Source organism: Cryptomeria japonica, chromosome 7 (assembly GCF_030272615.1).
Source record: "Cryptomeria japonica chromosome 7, Sugi_1.0, whole genome shotgun sequence".
Taxonomy (NCBI): domain Eukaryota; kingdom Viridiplantae; phylum Streptophyta; class Pinopsida; order Cupressales; family Cupressaceae; genus Cryptomeria; species Cryptomeria japonica.
This window is the reverse complement of record NC_081411.1, coordinates 736549645-736567600: the sequence shown is the minus strand read 5'-3', so window position 1 is coordinate 736567600 and position 17956 is coordinate 736549645. Positions and strand designations below refer to the sequence as shown.

At 36.2% G+C, this 17956-nt stretch overlaps 1 protein-coding gene across 1 annotated transcript; it reads left to right on the top strand.

Annotated features, from left to right (window-relative positions):
- Positions 1 to 3663: 3663 nt before the first annotated feature.
- On the top strand, positions 3664 to 7528 carry LOC131044371 (receptor-like protein 33). Its single transcript, XM_059208948.1, has 3 exons — positions 3664 to 3853; positions 4210 to 5678; positions 5855 to 7528. Exons 1-3 carry the CDS (start codon positions 3664 to 3666, stop codon positions 7526 to 7528), a joined length of 3333 nt encoding a protein of 1110 aa, XP_059064931.1.
- Positions 7529 to 17956: the final 10428 nt, after the last annotated feature.

The window sequence follows — 17956 nt, the reverse complement described above, 5'->3', positions numbered from 1 at the left end:
CATGGGGTCAAGAGCTGCATATGCTTTCGAACTCTCTGCTAGCTAGCGAACTAGATATATATTTGGTCCTCCTCATTTCACAGCGGGAGCTCCGGTAGAGTGAACGTCCATTAGATAGGGAAATATAGTTGAGCATCTTTTTAGTTACTAACTATTATTAATACAAAGCTTATAACAAAACACTGTATACAAGAAAATTAAAATACAACAAATATAATTTTAGAATTTTCATTCTAAAATATTAAATTAAATTTTAAAAAGTTTATATTTATCATTGATAAAAAAAAGATATTGTATGATGGAATAATAATATTATTATATAATATATTATATAAGAAATTTATGAATACATCATTTTAAAATTAATAGCATTTAAAAATAAGTGGCTCTACCTATGACAATTGCAATTTATGTAGCGCTATTGCAAAATAGTAGTCTTATTGTCAAAACATTAAAATTATTTCAAATGTATTACAAAAATGCTTGAAAGATTTGCCAAAATAATTGAAAGATGACATCATCCTAATATGACTATACACTGCAAATGTCTAATAGAATTAGAGATAAAAATAATTTGCACATTTTAAATAAATAGAAGGGAATAAAAACATTAGGAAAAAAGTCAACAATTTTTAATTTTTTATGTCTATTGACCAATGCTTCTAGATTTAATAAAACATGGTGAATGCACTAGTATTCTGACTACTAGCAGGAACTAATAAGACCTATACCTATTCCTTCCACTATAATTACGTCAAAGACATTCCCTATATGAATTTGATTGACTAACTTGAACGATCGATGGCACAAAATGTTCAAGAGAGTATGCAAGACAATGCAATCCATCTCGACCATTGAATTTTTGTTGTTTTTTCATTGGCAGGTTTTTGTTTTCTACATTTATTTTTATGCCGAAGGAATTCCCTATATGAAGTTGATCGACTAACTTGAACAATTGATGGCAAAAAATGTTCGAGAGAGGATGCAAGACGATGCAATCCATCTAGACCATTGAATTTTGTTGTTTCTCATTGACAAGTTTTCTGTTTTCTAAATCTTTTTTCCTTCAAATAATGCCAGATAAGTTTTGAGGTTTACAAATTCCCTATTGTATTCTACATGCTACTCTACAGAGTTCCTTTGCAAAATATCTGTCACTCTTGTGCTATCTTGTTTGTTTCAAATGGTGGTCACAACAAGTGTTCAAGGCACTAAAGTTGTGTAGGTGTTGCAGATTATATGGGATCTTAATAATCAGATAACCCTGGCTAAGGTAGTGCTCACAATGAGGAAATTGAACAGGACTCTACTTATTCCTAACTCAAGGCAACTTTTCTTTACAAAGACATGAACTTGCTCGAACCCCTTTCATTTGCTTGTTTTTGTCACGGGTTTGTTAAAATAACCAGTGGTTTGAAGCCTTGGGAGGCTTTCATTGTGCACAAGCGAAGTGGTCGGCAATGGACTACTCTTAAAGATTTTTTTAACTACATGAATGTGTTCAAAGCCTTGACATGGTGTTTTTAGATTAGAGGGAAAACATCCTTTTCTATGGAGTGACCATTGGCCTATTAATGACTATGTTGGCTATTTCTGAATGTCTTGATTTGGTGGGTAAATTGTTTGTTGAGTCTTGGAGAGTTGTGACCGAGCTACAAGCAATTCAAAATTCCACCAAATATATAGCCATATATATGATAATTGAGAAGGATTAGATGATTCACTATAAGAAATTGGAGAACAGGACCAAAGTCAAAAGGAAAAGAATTTGAAAATTTGTAGCAACAAGGAAGAAATTATGTGCAAGGTACAAAAGTCGTCTATTGTTTACTTAGTCGTGGCAGATGAGCTTTTGAATGGTTAGGTATGAACCAAATCTTCACATGCTTGAAAATCATACCCAAGCAATAATAACTTGTTAGCTTTATTGAATTTTTTAAAATAGAATTAAAGTTCAAAATTTGATCTATCATGCAATTAAAATAAATTAGGAATAAGGTCAAAATGGTAGTGTATTTTGCTAGGTTTATTTTATAACATAACATAATTATATTCTATTATCTAATTATAGACCCATTATTCATAATAGAAATTATATTCGTTCTAAACTTTGGTTAACACATTTTGGTAGTTTTACTTTCAACTTTTAAATCTTTAAGTGATTTTACTATAAATTGTTCCAATAACTGTGCAAAGCAGCATGCCTTAAACATTTGAAGCAAAATTTTTTGGGGTTACTTGTAAATTGGATGTTGAAGCGCTTAAAAGAAAGGAATCATAGAGGTGAGACTTTTTTAACTAATGAGGAAATCCACCTGAATGTTCTTTAGTGCAAAGTTTGGAATTACATAAGCCTCTTTATATAATTTAAATTATTAATCAATTTCTATTTAATATTATTTTGTATCTATAAAAATATTAATTTTAGTTAATAATTAAATTTGTACAATGTAGAGATATAATAAAATAATTTAGATCAAATTAAATTTGGTATGGTGGTTGTATGGATCTTAGGTGGACTTAATCTTATAATGCATCAATATTCAAAAACATGCAATCAAAATAGTATCTTCATTTTCATAAGGTTGTATGTGAAATAAAGGCAAAGCAGGCATGGCTATAAGAAAATAATGGCATAATATAATTTAAGACTCTCAAAGTGAGGAAAAAGTACAAACAAGATAAATGAGAAAGAAAATGCAATAGATTTATTTCAACAAAGTCAACCCAACAAAAAAATGAAATGAGATTATACATATTGATTATAAATAATTTAATATTCAATTAAAACTATTGCCATTACTACAAATATTTATCAAAGATATAGCTACCATACTAGGTGTCAACATTTTTGTTAATGTGTCAGTTGTCAAAGATATAGCTACCATACTAGGTGTCAACATTTTTGTTAATGTGTCAGTTGTAAATTGGTCCACACATCTCTCTCTCTCTCTCTCTCTCTCTCTCTCTCTCTCTCTCTCTCTCTCTCTCTCTCTCTCTCCTTTGTGTCTCTCTATCTCTTCCTTCGTATATTTCCACCTCTCTCTCTCTCTCTCTCTCTCTCTATCTCTATCTCAATCTCCTTATCCCTCTCTCGCTTTTTTCCCCTCCATCTCTCCCTCTTTCTATCCATCTCTCCCTCTCCCTCTCTTCCCGTTGCAAACATAACATGAGTATGTTAGTAATGGAGTTTAATTATCTTCTTGATTTAGAGGTTTATTTTTCCTAATAGACCTTCCAAACCTCTTTGCATACCCATTGCACACCAAGATGTGATTGTTAATTGTATTAATATCAAATATAATTGTCAAACAACTACAACACTTATAAAAATATTACTACAATACTTCAGAGACACGTTCTCTTCACTACGTGGCCCTTGTTAATATAATCTTATATATTTTAAATCTGTTAAATCCCGTAATAATACGGCACCCGGAAAACACGACAACGCCGCTGTGTCCTATCTCAAGTAAATGATTAAACCCTCAATCCAGACTTCCACATATGCAAACAAAACGTACTAAGAAATCCTTGATCCAAAAGAACCGGCTCGGGACGTAATTTCGACGGCTAGGAAAATTCTTTCCGGACCAATTTTGAATAATTCTCTTCTACCACTACGTAGCGTTTGTTTAACAGCTTACATTTTCTTCTCGTAGAATGGAATATATGTCGCTTTTTTATTCCCTTCGTCGACTTAGAATACGGCGAATCCCATCAAGATTTCACGTCAAATCTACGCGTTTAGTGGACTACTTCAATAGGCCTTCCAGTCTAAGCTTTTTCTACGACTTCGTTCAAACGACCCGCTTAGACTATTCTTCTTACTGTTCAAGTTTCAATAATTCAGGTGAGCATACTACCTAATAGCCGTGCCAACCAAATCGTGTTTTTTTCTTTCGTCAATAGAAGTCGTTTTCGTTAGGGCGTAGCTAACCTGCTACGAAGTTCCCTACAATTCGTGAGCCTTGCATTATCCTCTTTTTGGACGATTATATATTTCGATAGGATCTGTGTGCTCCCAATTGCTTCGTGGGACTTCGTGCGGGCTATGTAGGTGGAGTAGTAGTTCGTTGCTTCATATTGGTCTGCCCAAAATGAGCTCTCGTGATGTTTCTTGTAGGGGATGTCTGTCGAAGAGATTGTCGTGGACCTTGGTGGGATCTCTGCTATTGCTGCCAATCTGTTGGGTATCTTGCTGTCCAGAAGGGGAAAAAATTTCTCTCTTGCAGTTTAAGAAAAGTCTTCATGACCCGTCTGATCAACTGAAAACGTGGAATGCTTCCACTAACTGCTGCGAGTGGAAGGGAATCCAATGCCACAATATAACAGGGCACGTTATTCAGTTGGATCTTCGGAGTCCTCTAGGCAATAATATGACAAGATCCCGGCAGAATTTAATCGGTTCTGCTCTTTCCCCATTGAATGGTAAACGTGACGTTCTTTCGCCATTGTTTAATCTAACAATGTTAGAACGCTTGGATCTCAGCTACAACGCCTTCATTGGTGTTGCTGTCCCTCAGCAACTCAACACGCTGAAATATTTGCGCTATTTGAACTTGTCAAATGCTGGATTTGCCGGAAAGATACCCATGGAGTTGGGGAACATGTCCACGTTGCGCTCGTTGGATCTTTCAACAGATTACTATATTTCCTATTCCTCCATCGCAATTGAGGACATGCAGATGTGGATAGGAAACATGAGAGATTTAGAGGAGCTTCTGCTGGACGGGGTGAATATGACGAAAGTGGCAAGCGATGAATGGGGCAAAGCTATCTCCACAATGCACAGCCTCAGGCGTCTTCAAATGTCCAACTGTATGCTCTCTGGCCCAATTCCCCCTTCCCTTGCAAATCTTACCAGTCTAACCCACCTCCAGCTTGATGGCAATTCTTTCTTCTCGTCCATACCCACTCACTTACAGAACCTTTCCAGACTGGTTTCTCTGAAGCTTAGCAACTGTGAGCTCAAGGGTTCCATTCCTTCTGATCTATCGAGCCTTCCAAGCTTGCAAGAAGTCGACTTGTCTGCCAATCTAGACTTGGAAGGAAAGCTTTCAAGCATTCTGCCACTACACTCTGCGTCACTTGAGAGCCTTGTTCTTACAACAACAAGTGTAGGAGGAGCTATTCCAGATGCAATTGTGAACATCTCCTCGTTAACTCGCTTGGACCTCTCCAACTGCTTTGTCCAGGGTATGCTTCCTCTCACCATTGCAAATCTTACAAGGCTTGTAATGTTGGATATCTCAAATAACATGTTAAATGGAAGTATACCGCCGTTTGGGGCAAAGCCTCCATTAGGAACATTTCCTTTAGCCTATATCGATCTTTCATACAATAAATTGCAGGGCAGGATACCCTCCATGTTGTTGGGTGCATTTGGGGAGCTCCGCTATGTTCACTTGAGGCAAAACCTATTGACCGGTGACATTCCATCCCTTGACATGGCCACCCTCAAAAGCCTTGACCTGAGCAACAATAAATTGAACGGAACAATTCCTTCCTTGGCCAACATAAAGTCCCTTGTTCTTCTTGATCTGAGTAATAACCTCTTGACTGGCAAAATCCCGGCTTCTGTTGGTCAACTCCTTTCCCTCAGTACGCTTGATCTAAGCAACAACTTGTTAACACATGCCATTCCTCACAACATTTTAAATCTATCTCAACTGAAGGTTCTTTCCTTATCCTCCAATCGGATAACCGGGAACCTTTCAGAGACCCACCTTCATAATCTCTCCAGTCTGGTATATCTAGACATTTCGAACAATGCGCTAACTGTGAAAGTCAGTCCGAATTGGATTCCCAAAACCCGTTTAGAACATTGAAATTAAGATCATGTAACATGCAGGGTGATTTGCCGGCCTTCTTAATAACTCAAACTTCCATTGCCGATTTGGATTTATCCAATAACAATTTATCCGGTCATATTCCTGCGTGGATATGGGATTCCCTTCCTCTTCAACAGCTCAACCTGTCTTATAACAGTTTTGCAGGTACTTTACCCTCTAAGCTAATGGGGCCCAAAACATTGAAGATTCTGGACTTGCATCACAATAACTTTCATTGTCCGCTTCCGCTTCCTCCTCCTTCAGTGGTTGTCTTTGATCTGTCGGAAAATCAGTTTTATGCATCCATTCCAGATGAAATAGGCGAATATCATTTTAATTACCTGTCTCTGTCTCACAACAATCTCAGTGGTAGAATTCCATCTACAATATGTGAAGGGTTGTCTATGCAGATTCTGGATTTATCATGTAACAGTCTTACAAGTGAGATTCCTCCAAGTTTTGTAGACTGCAATTATCTTGTGGTGTTGAATTTGGAGAACAATTATTTAGAAGGTGAGTTGCCAGCGGAGTTGGGAAACATGACTTCGCTTCAAACATTGAAAATCAGGGGAAATCGTCTAAATGGAACTCTGCCAACCCTTGCAAATTGTAAGCAGTTGCAGATATTAGATGTGGGAGATAACAGTCTGACAGGGAAGATTGCTTCAAATTGGATTCTAGAGCTTCCTAATCTTAAGATTTTAATTTTAAGATCAAACAGATTTGAAGGAAGTGTGCCTGCTGATATAGGCAAAGTATCGTCTCTTCAAATCTTAGACCTTTCAATGAACAGTTTTTCAGGAGTAATTCCAAACAGCCTTCCAGAGATGAAGGGCATGGTAAACGACTCAATGAATACAGGAGTCTTTGAATTTGGATTGATAAAAGGCTCAACATATGTAGAGAAAATAATCATCACAAGCAAAGGATTGGAGCTGGAGTTTGTTAGAGCTTTGAGTTTAGTCAAATGTCTTGATCTATCAAGCAGTAGAATATCTGGTCATATCCCTGAAGGTATTGGATCTCTCATTGGATTGATCTTTCTTAATATTTCAAGAAACCATATTAATGGTGGTATACCCAAGTCCTTGGGAAAGATGGCACAGCTAGAGTCCCTTGACCTCTCGCATAACCAACTGTCTGGAATTATTCCTGTAGAGTTGGTGAATCTCACATTCCTAAGTTACTTGAACCTGTCATACAATAAACTTACAGGAAAGATTCCGCTAGGCGGGCAGTTCATAACATTCGAAGCCTCATCCTTCTCACATAATGCAGGTCTATACGGCCTCCAACTGAAGGAGCCATTCTTGCCTTCGCCAAAGGATGAAATCAGGTCGAAGACAAAAGAAGGGGCGAAGAAAAGCAGGGTAATAGAGGGAATTGACAGTTTCATCGTGTTGATGGGGATGAGCTTTGGAATGGGCTCGGGTATAATAGTAGCTCCTTTGTTCCTTCTGAAGAAACAGCGGGAAAAGTTCTTCCATTTGTTAGACAGTATATTGATTTGGGTTGTCGACTTTGTTCCCTGTGAGAAATTGACCCCCTGTAAGAATCTGTCGATGAAGAAAATGTCGGACGACGAAGACCAAGAGCATTTTGAAGAAAGCAAGAAATTAATACGCTTTTGTGTACGTTGTACTCAAATTGACAGAGAGACTAAAACTACAGTTAATACTGAATGTATATGTTGACAAAAAAAAATTATATTTTTTCTCCTATGCAAAGGGCTAGAAAAAATTGGTAAATAAAAATTAGGGGTAGAGATCAAATTTACCAATTCTAACAAGCCCAACTTACCCTCTTGAACAACATCCATGCATTTAAAAGTCTCTTCACTAATTTGTACTTTAATTTTCTTTCATCTTTTATTAATTTATTTTGAGACATTGTAAAAATGTAAAATAATATTATAAAATTTGGAAAAGTTTGAATAATTTGAAAAGAGAATTCATATGAATCCTTTTAATATCAATAATTTTGAGTGAAAATCAATTAAAATAAATCTATAAGAAAATAAATATAATTGACATTAATTTAGGTCTAATTTAATTGATGTAAAAATTGAGTTGTGCAAATAAATGTAAGAAGATTAGAACGTGCTCAATTCTATTTGTCTCTCTTGCATAGTTAATAGTTGACATATATTGTCATTGACAATCAAAATTTGATAAGTAAGATTGAATCTAACATTATAAATATTACTAGAAACTTTCTCCTCTAAAATATTATTTACTCGTGAATAGAGATGTAACCACGTGTTGGTTATCCCTATAGAATTTAGCCTTTTATAATGTAATTTTCTCCTCTGATTTCTTGCTCTTTGATAATTATGTGTGCATTCATCTAAAAATGGGTGGTGTTAATAAGCACCTTGAAGAGACTACTAGTGTATATAAGAAAAATGTGAAAATTTTCTTGATGCATAAATGCAAGATGTCTAATGATAAGTCTATCATGAAATATCTACCAATGTAAGTGTTTTAGTAATGCTAATATCTCTCTCAATGAATTGATGTGATTGATGGATCATTTACTAATGACGTACGATTACTCTAAAACAAAAAAAAATCCTTTCTCATACTTATTTTGATTTATTTGACCTACAAATTGGTAGGTAATAGTCTAATTAACTAAAAAGATCAATTTTGGAAAGGAAGAAAAATATTTGAATTAGGAGGAAAACATTGTGGGGTTAATCATATCCAAGGGAAAGATCTATGTACATTGGCGAATCGCATGGCATATCTAAATATTTGCAAAGAGAATTGGTATATAGCATTTGGGAATGGTATATTGTGATGGTTGATAGACTTTAGATTTTGAATCAAGCTATGTGTTAAATAGGACAAGTTTAGCATTAGGATATCACATTTTTTAATAGGTCCAAAAAAGGGTGTAAAAAAAAGGATGAAGAGGACAAGGTATGCAAATTTCTACACTACACTATCATAGCTAGTATTATTAGGATGTAATGCCCTACAAATATGTACATACAAAAAAATCAATTTAAAACTGATTATACAAATTGACAATCCAACTGAAAATTTGACATAATAAACTTATCATTCTTTATCCATTCCTTAATATCATTACTTGTGGCATGAATATTGTAGAACAAAAAATCAATTCAATCAATAGTTGAATAATGGTTGTATATCTATGATGAAAGGTAGTTTCAAATTCCTTGGAGTTTGTCTACAAAAATTATCTAATACAATACGAGATATATATAATAGCTACAAAGATACTCTAATGTCATGTAAAATTTAAGATTGTGCTAAAATAAATCTAGGTAAGAATAAAAATAAATTTGAAGCATAACCACCTAGTGTGTAGAATAAAGTCTTATATAGAATGATCATATTTATGAATTTATTTAAAAACAAAACTCAAATTCAAATTTTTGTTCTTTCATAAAAAACCAAAAAAAAATTATTAAAAAAAATAAAATAAGGAGATTAAACATTTAAGTCTCTTTCAAATAACATGATTTTCATAGTGGGATCTTGTGAACATTAGAAAATATAGTAATATTTTCTCAAAAGTCTAATTAGAGAAAATTTAGAAAGAAACCAAACTTATTCATATATAGATAATTTTACATATGATAAATTTAATATAGATCTAAGAAATATTAATGTAATCTAAGGTGTAGTAAATACACAGACTCATTCTTATGTATAGTTTAAATGGGTGAAATGGATGCACCTAAACATCAAAATCATGTTGAGTACTTATGTAAAAAAACATCACTCCAACTTGAAATATGCCCCAAGAAAAACTTCCCTAATGATATCTAGAAGATGAAAATTCAAATAAAAATTCTAATGAATGAGTGCAAGCTAATGATGGAAAAAAGAATGCCAATGCAAGAAAAATATATTAGATTAAAAAAGGCTAACATGTATAAATTAAATTTAGATTCCCTTCAAAAATGCTTGGGGAGTGCCTTAGATTTATTCCTCGGTGGCCTAAACATGCTTCAAAATTTTAAATTAAATGATCAATATGTCATATTGGTAGTTTTCTTGGGTTTGGCCTGAAATATAGATGCCCAATTATCAATTTGGTTTGATCAAAGAAAGGATGTGTACACTTGGCATGACTTGTACTCTTAACTTAAGCATCAAATTTGTAGCTTTAATTTGCAATGACTCGTACTCCAAGTCTTTAGCTTGACTTGCACTTTAAGACTCTCTCTTGAAATGAATTATACTTTACATACTAGTAAATTTATACAATAAATCTTAAGAGGCAAGGTATTATTCTAATATATTCATTCACGAAGCCATGCAGTATCACACTAAATCGTAGTTAGTGCATCTAGGTTGACAAGCAATCGCCATTCCCCAAAAATATTTCCAATTAGTTTTCTTCAGTTTTGATTTGTTTTGGCTATTTTAATTGGCATCTCTCCAGGATTGGCTTCGGCTCACAACAGACCTCTCATCTCAAAGCATAGAATGAGGCCAACAAAGCCTTGGTAAATTTGGAGGCTTATGAACTAATGTCGATAATAACAGAGCTTCTGCATTATTAAAATGCCTTAGAAATTTCAAGCAAAATTGAACGGTGTAAAATCCAATCTCCGTGAGCTTTCCCAACAACCTCATGGCCTGTGAATTGGGGACTTTGAAACAGGGCATGGTCATCAATCAAATCATAAAGGTATTGGAATTTTTTAAGATGTTGTAGTTGCAATTGTTTTGGGTTAGTTTTAAATCACATACATTAAGCAACATATTAAATCTAAAAAATGTTAGTCAATTATGAATGTTTAACACTTTTAAACGTAGAAGTGTATTCTTAATGTGACCACACACCTTAAGCAACATATTAAGCCTAGAAAACGTCAATCAATTCTGAATGTTTAACACTTATAAACCTAGAAATGTAAGCTTAATGTATGTAATTTAAGCCATTCCCTACCGTGATAGACATGTATGCAAAAGGTGGAAGCATTGTCTCGTGAACTACAATGATGGCAGGATATGCACAAAATGGATCTGTCGAGAAGGCCGTAGACACTTTCAAGCAAAAGAAACTGGCAGGTGTAAAGCCAAATTCCTTGCAGCCTGTATGGGAGTCTTGGAACAGGGTACAGTTATCCATCGAAGCTTAAAGGATGAGGAAGTCTTCAGATGTTCAAATTGCAATTGCCCTAGTATGCAAGGCCTGTGAACTATTTCTAAATGCCTCCAAGAAATGTGATGGCATTGGGCAATGATCGAGAGATATGCAAGAAACAGCCTTGTTAGAAAGGCTTTAGAAACTTGCGAACAAATGCAACTGACAGGTGAAGTCAAAGAAGTGAAGACCAAAGGGCCGCAGAGGTTAATTGAAGGTCCACAGATAGATTAGAAGTAAGAGAGTTGAAAAAAAAAAAAAAACCATCGATTAGAGAAGAAGTCGATAAGTCATTGTTGTCTGGCAGAGGAAAAAAAGATGAGCAGATGGAAATAAATGGGAACTTTTATTAAAATTCTAGATAACAACAAAGATAACCATTGGTAGCATTGGCCAAGAGGAATTTGAATGGTAAAAACGATGGGTTTTTCTATGTAGAAGAGGGAAGGAAGATGGACAGATGCTGAGGAAGAGAAAATGGAGATAAAGCAGGAGGATAAAAATAGGTTGCAGATGTCAATTAGGATCTCTTCTTAAGATCAACAATGGATACAATCTGGTAGAGATGGCTGAGGCGCGCTTTTCTGGTGCCCATGGCCTTCGTTCAAATGTGAGGAATTCTCAGCCAAGTTTTTCTGGCTCCCATGGTTTTCAATCTTCTGCATGGTCTAAACCACCTCATTCTGCTCGGTTTCAAGCGATAAACCTTCGTCGCCTTGCTGATTCAGAGCCCTCTGCCTCTGAAGCTTGCAAGCAGGTTTTCATTCCAAGTTTTATAGTAGTTTGAAGATACCTCCCTTAAGCAAAGGAGCACGAACGACTTTGAATCTTGGGCTAATAGGATGGCAACAGGGGCGAATAAAATTCCTCTTCAATATTCTCGCAACTTCTGGCATAATAGATTCCCCGTTGGAGCAAATGGGGTCTCTACATTCGGAAAGAATGTTCGCTTCAGCGATCAATGGGCGAAGGCAAAGCATCCACGTTCTAACTTCTCAGCAAAAATAGGCTATTCAACCTCTCCAAGTGATAGAGACTCTAATAAAAACTCTATCAATATTTTCAATGGGAAACAAGGCCTGGGAGGTTTCAGAAAGAATGGCAAGAAGGTAGGTTGGAAGGGTCTTCCTTCTTCATTGACAACAGATTTTGGTGCCAAATCTGTCAATGCAGATTGGAAGAAGAAAGGCCTTGGGAGTAAACTTTTTGTTCTGCCTTCAGAAGCTATGAATCCAAGATAGGGTGCTTAAAAGGAGAATGCTCTCTTTGCCACATGGTGTGGAATAGGGGGGAAAGCCAGGACATCATAGAATGGTGGTTTCATTCCTTTTCTTAAAAGGAGAATGCTCTCTTTGCCACATGGTGGAATAGGGGGAAAGCCAGAGCATCATAGAATGGTGGTTTCATTCGTTTTCTGGTATGGTCTCGATTCGTCCTTTGCAAAATGATTATTTTTTCCTAAAATGCATAGATTTCATTCTTAAAGATGCAATCATCTATGGTAGTCATTTGTTTTATCAAGGATCGACTTTTCATTTCATAGAATTGAAGCCCTGCTTTGATCCTTTGAATCATAAGATAAAAAATCCCCGATCTGGCTATCTCTAGTTGGGCTTCCCTCAGAATTTTGGTGTGTTGAGGCTCTTATGAAGATTGGAGATGCTCTTGGTTATCTGATAGGCATTGAAGACGACTTCTTGAATGGGAATAAAGGGGATGTAGCCAACATCTATGTTGAAATAGATCTTGAATTAGGATTTTATGGATAACTAGATATTATCTCTGAGATGGGCAGATGGAAGCAAAAAGGGTAAGTGCACCAAGATGGTAAACAGAAAAGTGGCCACATGCCAAAAAAAAAACCAAATTTTTCATAACCCGTGCGGGTTCGCAAAATTCAAAACAATTGAAAAAAATTAAAAGTTTCTCAAAACCCGTTTTGGTAATTTTCAATGTCAAAACTCGTGGAACGGCGGCAAGGGAAAGCCAAAAAACCATATAACCCACACAGGTTTGCAATTATTTTGAATTTTCTCAATATTGAGAGCAATTTTCAACAATGGCACCTCATTGAGCAGGTAAGATTTGATTGGTTTGATTAGTTTTGTTTGCATTATAATTGTAGGGTTTTTTAATTGATTTAAGTTTTGTTTTTATTAATTTGATGTCAGATTCTTCAAGCAATCCCCAAAACCGAAATAGACAACAAAGACCTCCTCCTGCACAAGCAAACCTTGTAAACATTGCACATGAGCAACAAGAAAACCCTCAAAATCCTCAAAATGTTGCTCCTCGACAACCACCGCCACCCCCGAAACCCTCCACGTCCTCCATTAGATCATGTAGATGCCACACAAGATGATCTCATCAATCGCCTTACATAAAATAGTGCCCAAATTTCTATATTGGTGAATAGGTTGAGGTCATTTAGGTTGAGCACCACTCAACCCTTACCAGAACACTAGAAACAATGGCTAATAGTGCAAATGAGGTATCTAGGGAGGTTACGAAATGGGGTTCATGGAGGGATAGATGTCGAACATTTTAAGCGGATGGGTTGTCATATGATCAAGTGAAAAAAATGGCCATAGGTAAAGCTGACATGTGCTCTTTTCATCGATCCTGTTACCAGTAACAACCTAGAACTAAATACGACTCGGTTTCCTATACATTGGTGTGTTCATGCTAGGCTGAAAGAAGCTTTTTGGGATAGGTGGTATATGGTCTTTGACCAACCACCTTGTAATAATTGGGAGGTGCCTCTATATTTTTTGAGGAAGTTGTACTATGAGTTTATCCTTGGTGAGAAGCCGAATTACTTTGACATCCAGCAATTTCAGGGTAAAGGGAGAGGCTTTGTGCATGATAGACCTAGGGCCCATAGGGTGGTAGAGCCACAGCATAGGAGGCGTACAGCTCCTGAACCCATGGTTCATGTCATTGTCCCTATATCCTTGAAGGATTCTATGGAATTATAGACTCTTCAGGTAGCTGCATCATTGACTAATGTCATTGTTTAGCATGGCACACAGTTGGTCGGAGCAGAGGATGTACCAGCACCTATGACACCTCCTTCATTAGCAACACCTCCTTCATCAGCGACACCTCCTTCATCAACGTCACCTCATGCATCGTTTGGCACAAAACAGCCCATTCAGCATATGTGCTCCACCTGCCAGGGTGTATGTTCTAGTGTAGACACTGACACGGACGAGGATGGTTCAACATCTCATTCATGTACATGTTGCGGGAGTAGATGCCATGCTTCCATTGCAAAGGATGTGGCCCTCACCGATGAACTGATCAATATGTTGTACCCTCTCTATCAAACATTGGTGCGTTTAATTATGTTTATGACATGTTATTAATTAAGTGAATAAATCCTATAAAAAGAAATGAATTTTTATTTTTAGAACAATTTAAAGTGAAATATAAATAAAATACATTGCAGGGTGCAACAAGTGGTGGGAGTACACCACATACTTTTCAATTGACTCTGCAGTCACGAGTAGTTTCGCCACCAGAGGTAAAGATTTGTAAATTTGTTAAAAATATAATAATACATTTGTTTCAAAATATACTTTGTTAATTATATGTATCATTGCTTGGTGTTTTATAGGGCTTATCAGTGGCTGAGATACTCCCAACTTGATGATATCATGCTTTCAGCCATTGACTTTGGCCAAGATAGATATGCAGTACCATTTAGATTTATATATTTTTTACTTAAGTGATATATTAAATACATGCTCTTTTCCCTTATGTCAATTTGTTTATGTTAGTTTACCCCACCTGCCTCGAGGACATCTCGTGTGAGAAAGCCATCCTCTAGCACTCCAAGGCAAAAGAAGATATCCTCTCAGACACCCAAACGACAGAAGGTAATTCAGTAGAATTTAAATTCATTTGTTGAAATGTATTATGATTAAACATGTATATGTAGGTATTGATAAATGCACTTAATTTATTTGTTCTATATACATAAACATATGAGGTTTACGGAATTAATGAATGCACCTAATGTCGATGAGGTTTAGTAGAGGGAAGAGGTGATATCTTCATATTCACTTTGGATTGCATTCTTGCTTGTTCGAAATAACTAAATCCTTTTATGTCTATATCATATGTTATCATTTTTCATACAGGAAATGGTAATAGCTGCATCAAATTTAACTAGGCCTCCTAAGGTTACAGAAGAACTATATGAAGCTTCGGTGTGCATTTTCTCTACATATGTTAAAAACATTTGTTTTATCTAGTTTGTCAACAACTTTGGGTTATTAACTTGTATAATTGTCTTTAACCTATTACAGGCCCCTTCCAAACTTCCTACTGTTATTCTACCATTCCATTTCAGTAGAAGTCCTACACGTATATTATGGGATCCAACACGACCAAGGGAAAAGGTATGTTTGTCTTAGATCAACTCCTTTTCACTAAGTGCACAATGGAGTTGAAACCCTCTAGTTAACTCCTTTTGGATCACTTACCATGGATATAGGAAATGGTTGTAACTGATTCATCTGTGACTTTGCCTCCTATGACCACAACACATCCATCTGAGGCTCGGGTATGCTTTAGTTTTTTAGTCTGTTCATTTTTAGTTATTATGTGTTATTTGACATATATGTTATTAACATGTATTAATATTGTTTTACCAGTTATAGCCCCCTTAGGACATACCACAGATGCTCGGCCTCACCCAATTGCAGAAGATAGAGATGAGGTAATCAACATTTCAACTTCAAACAATTTAGAGTTCAGTATTTAGTTATTTTGATGTTATATTGAGAAAATATATTTGATTCGACATTTGAATTATCCTTGTGCAGCCACCTGCAGAGCCACGTACTGCTTCGAAGAGGCTTGATTTTGATGATCCGCCATAGTCATAGATACCGATAGAGACATATAGTTATAGTTCTGGTTATTGAAGGACTAATTTTTTTATATATTTGACATTTGTATATGTATATATCGACTTTGACAGACATGACACATGCCACATTTTTGTAACTATTATTGGTTTGGCATCTATGCTATTTTTTGATATGTACATGATTATTGTTCATTTTGATATATATGAAACTTGATATTCGATCCAATTTGTTCATTGATATATATGAAACTTGATATTCTTGAAACTTAGTTATTTTCTATTGAAATGTGATCAAACTTGTTCATTGTGTATATGTCTTTAAATGTGATCCAATTTGCTCATTACCTATAACTCATATGGTGTATACTTTTAAACTATCTATTGCTCATATTGTGTATACCCAAGTACCGACACCAGTAATGCTGATATTGTGTATTTTGATTGAGTGAATTTTCTTTGAGTCCTTCGTGCATGAAGAGATTGGAGTGAAGTTATTATTTCATAAACTCGTGCTTATGGAGTGAAGTTCATCATATCAAAAACCAATTAATACAAGATTTGAGCGCACAAAGCAGATTTGAAATTTATCTAAGGATGAGTCGGCTTAAGTAAGGTTTTCATTTAAATTTTATTCCATAACAAGTCAACCTTAGGGTAAGAGACGCACCTATTCATCCAAATCGCCTATAAAAGAAGAGTTGAAGCAATCAATTTAACATCAAATCAAACCAATTATCGCTTCTTTCGTCAAAAATCATCAATGAGAGGTGGCAAAATAGTGCATCTTTCGTTCTTCTCATTGTGGGAATGAACCATCAGCGCGAGCGTGTCCAGGTGGTTGGGTTTACGCTAGGTATGCCCTTGTCTTGCTCCGTAAGACGTCTGATCGTTCGGAGCCACCTCATAGTGACATTTTCCCTTGAGCACTCAAAGTGGAAAAAATAATCAAACTTTGACGTCGCGTAACTTGGAGATCGTGGCACTTATGGACGATCTGTGTGAACCTATGGGGTCATTTTTTTCTTCCTAAAAAATCCTCTCTTGACTTCAGACAACTTGATTCCGTTTTCTTGTGGTGAGATTTTTTCTATCACATAAAAAAATGTCAGTGAGAGGTGGCAAAATAGTGTATCTTTCATTTTTCTCGTCATGAAAACAAACCGTCAATGCGAGCATGTCCAGGTGGTCGGGTTTACGCTAGGTGTGCCCTTGTCTCGCTCCCGAAGACATCTGATCGTTCAGAGCCACCTCGTAGCAATGCTTTCCCTTGAGCGCTCAAAGTGGCAAAAATGATCAAACTTTGACGTTGTGTAACTCAAAGACCGTGGCACTTATGGATGATTTGTTTGAACCTATGGGGTCATTTTTTCACTGCCTAAAAAATTCTCTCTCAATTTCGAAAAACTCGATTCCATTTTCTTGTGGTAAGATTTTTTCTGTCGCATCAAAAACTGTTAGTGAGAGGTGGCAAAATAGTGCATCTTTCGTTCTGCTCGTCGTGGGAATGAACCGTCAATGTGAGCACATCTGAGTGGTCAGTTTTATGCTAGGTGTGCCCTTGTCTCGCTCCCCAAGACATCCGATCGTTCTGAGCCACCTTGTAGCGACGTTTTCCCTTGAGTGCTCAAACTAGAAAAAATGGTCAAACTTTGACGTCACGTAACTTAGAGACCATGGAACTTATGGATGATCTATTTGAACCTATGGGGTCATATTGTTGCTTCCTAAAAAATCCTCTCTCAGTTTCGAACAACTCATTTCCGTTTTCTTGTGGTGAGATTTTTTTTGTCGCATCAAAAACCATCAGTGAGAGGTGGCAAAATAGTGCATCTTTCATTCTGCTCATCGTGGGAACGAACCGTCAATGCGAGCACATCCAGGTGGTCAAGTTTACGCTAGGTGTTCCCTTGTCTCACTCCCCAAGACGTCTGATCGTTCTAAACCACCTTGTAGTGACATTTTCCCTTGAGCACTCAAAGTGGAAAAAAGGTCAAACTTTGACGTCGCATAACTCGAAGACCGTGGCACTTATGGATGATCTGTTTAAACCTATGGGGTTGTTTTGTTGCTTCCTAAAATATCCTCTCTCAGTTTTGGACAACTCAATTTCATT